The sequence below is a fragment of the Triticum dicoccoides genome, chromosome 6B, assembly GCF_002162155.2.
Source record: "Triticum dicoccoides isolate Atlit2015 ecotype Zavitan chromosome 6B, WEW_v2.0, whole genome shotgun sequence".
In the NCBI taxonomy this organism is placed as follows: domain Eukaryota; kingdom Viridiplantae; phylum Streptophyta; class Magnoliopsida; order Poales; family Poaceae; genus Triticum; species Triticum dicoccoides.
This window is the reverse complement of record NC_041391.1, coordinates 617,496,087-617,500,226: the sequence shown is the minus strand read 5'-3', so window position 1 is coordinate 617,500,226 and position 4,140 is coordinate 617,496,087. Positions and strand designations below refer to the sequence as shown.

Here is a 4,140-nt window from a genome sequence, read left to right as displayed (position 1 = left end):
ATCATCTGCCCTGAGAAGTTTTTGTGTGGTTTGAAAATAAATAGTTATCCAACCGCTTTGAGTTGTGGTTTGCCTGTGCTTCGAAAGGTTTCGCAGCCGTGTCTGAATGTTGGAACGAGAGATGCCAAGGAAAAAGATTCTAGAGCCGAGTTTAGAATTGTGTATCACCAATGTTCCGGTATCATCTGACTTGTCGAATGACCAAACGAGTCCGCTCATATATATTATACTGAGGAAAATTGTCGCAAAAGAACATTACCCGCGAAAATTAATAAGCTGAAGAAGAGGGAGTGGCCTCACGGGGAGATAGGCAAATTCTGAAGCACGTGCTCTCGCTTTGGCAGCGGCTTACCGACGAATATTGATTCGGATTAAACAACATCCTTTCAAATATGCGAATGAATTAATCATCCAAACATGGATCACAAAGTTGTCATTATCCAGCGTCATGATCTTCTGCTCCCTCGCCTCCAGTTGTCCTACCTACACCGGCAAGTTCTCGCGACGACACATTTTGACCCCCAGTTCTCGCGAGAACTGCCCGGCAAGTTCTACAACTGCGCAGCCGCCCAAGAAGAATCAGAAACAGAAGCCAACGACGACGACGATGAGGGCGCGGCCGGGAAGTTGAGTCTGGCGCGGTGGCCACGGAATTCGAGCGCCGCGAGGTCGTAGGCGCGGGCGGCATCCACGGCGGTGTCGTAGGTGCCGAGCCACTTGCGCACGGCGCGGTGCGGGTCGCGGATCTCCGCGGCCCACTTCCCCCACGACCGCTGCCTCACGCCCCTGAACTTGCTCCGGCTCCTCCTCCGCGTGATCTTCCCCACGCCGCCGCCCTTCACAAAGCTCGCGGCGGAGCATCCTTCGCCCTCGCTGCTCGAGCCGGCCGGCGCCGCCGCAGCAGCGAACATGCAGCCGATGCACCCGTCCACGCCGCAGCTGGCGCACGCAGGAACTGCAGCGGCAAAGTGCGGCGTGGACGACGGCTCGAGGTGCAGCGTGGGGACGACGGCGTCTCCGTTTACAACGGAGATGAGGGCGCGGAGGAAGAGGGAGTCCTCCAGCTCGGAGTTCGGGAGCTGGAAGCCGCTACAGCCGCGCTCCAGCCTCGGCGCCATGGCGGGTGTCGCAAGAATGTTTTGCTCTCCTCGGAGAACGACGACGGAGATGAGGGCGCTGTGTCTGGGTTGAGTTCTCGTGCTCCGGTGTTTGACGTTGTTTGGTGCGGTACCTTTTATAGGAGTAGCTAGGACGTGCATGTCCACGCGCATCACTTTCTTATCGTGGGAACAGGCGAGTGAGTGAGAAAATGCCTTGCATGGGTTGATTAGGCACTGCTGACGGCTGGTTATGACGATATTTGAGCTGTTCACACAATCATGTTTTAAAATAGATAGATTTTACCTACGTACGTAGTATCAAACTGTACACTACTGGTACCATTAGACTTTTGGCTAATCTTCTAAAGCCAAATTGTATACATTAGTACATATCAGTATTTTTTGTGAACCTTCTGAAATCCAATTGTATACTGCTATTTTACCAGCAAAAAAAAAACAAATTGTATACTTTTAGTACATTTTTTGTCGCCATTTTATCCGGTGAATTTATCTTTCGAGGTGCATTTTACTAGATTTACGTCCTAAGATCCTCGATTTTGTCAGATTTTCAAATTACTGGGTGAGAATGCAATCGGAAACTAGTGTGCCCTTAAACAATGCCGATCGTTGTCAGTCGTTTTGTTGGTGGATTTGTAGCACTTTTTCATTGTTTTTTTAAGCAGTGTTAGTATGTTTTCGTCCCGTAGAAGGTGTGTCGAGTGCGGGCACCTCCATCATGTCTGATGCTAATGCTCCAAATTGCCTCCATGCTTTACCCTCCCCTCCTTCATATCTCTGTGGATGATGTATTTTCTTTAGTGGGTTTTGGTCCGGTTAATAAAAATGTGCCTTAAGTTTTCTTTCTTCAACGTCTCTTACTCTTTGTCATGTCACATGTGGACACAAATGTGTTGATGGTATCTTCACTTTCAAGTCGCTCTACAGACAACCACGATTTCAGACAAGTTCTTATGGAAAATCAAAATATTTCTATGGTTAATGGTCATTGACCAGAGATAATTTGCAGAGAAGTGGTTGGAAAGGTAGCAAATGTTGTGTGTTTTATGGACAAGACGAAAGCATTGATCACTTATTTTTCCAATGCTCTCTTGCTAGATTGGTGTGGAGTTTCTTTAGAATGTGTCTTTGATTTAAGAACTATTATCGATAGTTTAAATGTATGATTTGGTAGTAAAAAAATTGTTATAGTTGGTCTCTCCGCCATCTTCTGGACCATTTGGAGATGCAGAAATGATATTGTTTTCAATAGAAAATGGTTAGTGATCCAATTATTCTCCTCGCACAGATATGTCATTGGATTACTAATTAGGCATTTTTGCAGATAAGTGAGGAAAATGGAAAGGTGTTGATGTCGAGGGCAAGAATTATAGAACAAGTGGCAACTGAGGTGTATCGACATCACAAGGGTGGTGTCCATGAGTGCTCAGGATTAGTGGCTAAAGCTGATCTTTCATTGTGACTTCACCTGGTGGTGCAACTTGTTCTCTCTGATTCCCTAGATGCATCTGTTCACTGGCATTTCTTGTTCCATGTTTGAGTTTAGTCTAGTTTGATCACTTTCCAAAGTCTGGTTCTTAGTTTATCTCTTAAGGTTTGTAAAATGTTGTGTGCTCGAGTCTATCTCTATCTTCATGTTGAGTTGTCCGCTCTCAGGTCTCGCTCTTTTGGTAGTGTTGTTGATGAATGTTGCAAGGATGGTAGTGCTTGTTAAGGGTAGTTTCCAAAGTGAACCAAATGGTTTCTTTAATAGAAATCAGAGAGGGAGGCCTCTCTTTTATTTAGTATTAATGTGGACACAAATCATGTTCAGTTTGGAAGGAAAAAAGGAGGCGAAGTTGAAAATGTGCAATGCACATGGATGTTGCTTCATAGCAAATGTGAACCAACTTAAAACATGCCCCAACTTGTATTAGTCACAAAATTTTATAATCGATTATATGTAAGGATTCCGTATCCTGAGTTTATGTAGCGTGTACGCGAAAATAGAAAAAATTGCCACATAAATTTAAATCGAGCAAAAGCCAGTGCGAAAAAATTACAAAAAATTGGCTTAGCAAAATATGTTTGACGATATGTGGCGATTTCAACCACTCCAAGCATATTTAGGCAATTAATCTTTTAATTACAAATTTTATACTTTTACTGGAAATCTATGAATAGTTTATTTGGTTGTGATTTATTTGACAATCTTTGCAACATGATATCCTGGATTTTATCGGATTTTAGAACTTATTTGGGTGGAATGTGATAGGCGGGCCTCATATTTCAGGTTGCAACAAGCACTCCCTCAAGCTCTCTTTCAGATACATCTCTTCCTCCTCCTAATCTCATAAATGTTCAAATGGATAACATGGCAATGTTCCGCATGGGAGAAGCATCCTAAAGCAGTGAACTAGTCGGTGGAAGGGTGGCCCCGACTTGTAAGATGGGCTATGGACTTCGTATCCTGCGTCTACCATAATGTATCATAAAAAATAAATCTATTGAAAGCCTTTTGTATTTGTTGAAGAATAAGCCCATAGAAAGGTTTGCCCGCATCATTAGGTTCTTGTTGGATTAATAATTTGTGCTCGTCCACGAAGAGCTACAATGATATGTTAGCAAGTTGTCGATATTTTTGATTTGCTTTGTACTTAAAACCTAGTCAGTACATCAACTACATTAATAGTAAGTAGCAAGTGTGGACAATCACATGCTTATTAGGGCATCTCCAATAGCAACCGGCAAAAATTATCCCGCATCCGTCCGCAGACAGGGGGGCCAGTCCGTGAACACGGATGCGGGAGGACGCCATCCAATGCTAGCCGCATACATTTTCACAACAATTCAAACCAACCGGATGAAATTCATGCAAACACTGCCGGATTTCATATAAACATGAGGGATTTCATATAAAAATGACGAATTTTCATATAAACATGACGGATTTCATTGCATTTAATCAACTAAGTGGTGTTAGTCCGCCTCTGGAGGTATAATAATACCTAATCTAAATGGCCACCCGCAGATCCTTTTGTCT

General features: G+C 43.9%; 1 protein-coding gene across 1 annotated transcript; it reads right to left on the bottom strand.

Annotated features, from left to right (window-relative positions):
• Nucleotides 1-318: 318 nt before the first annotated feature.
• On the bottom strand, nt 319-1,118 carry LOC119322297 (ethylene-responsive transcription factor ERF109-like). Its single transcript, XM_037595792.1, has one exon. The coding sequence runs from the start codon at nt 1,116-1,118 to the stop codon at nt 552-554; it is 567 nt and encodes a 188-aa protein (XP_037451689.1). The 3' UTR covers nt 319-551.
• Between the last annotated feature and the right edge of the window lie 3,022 nt (nt 1,119-4,140).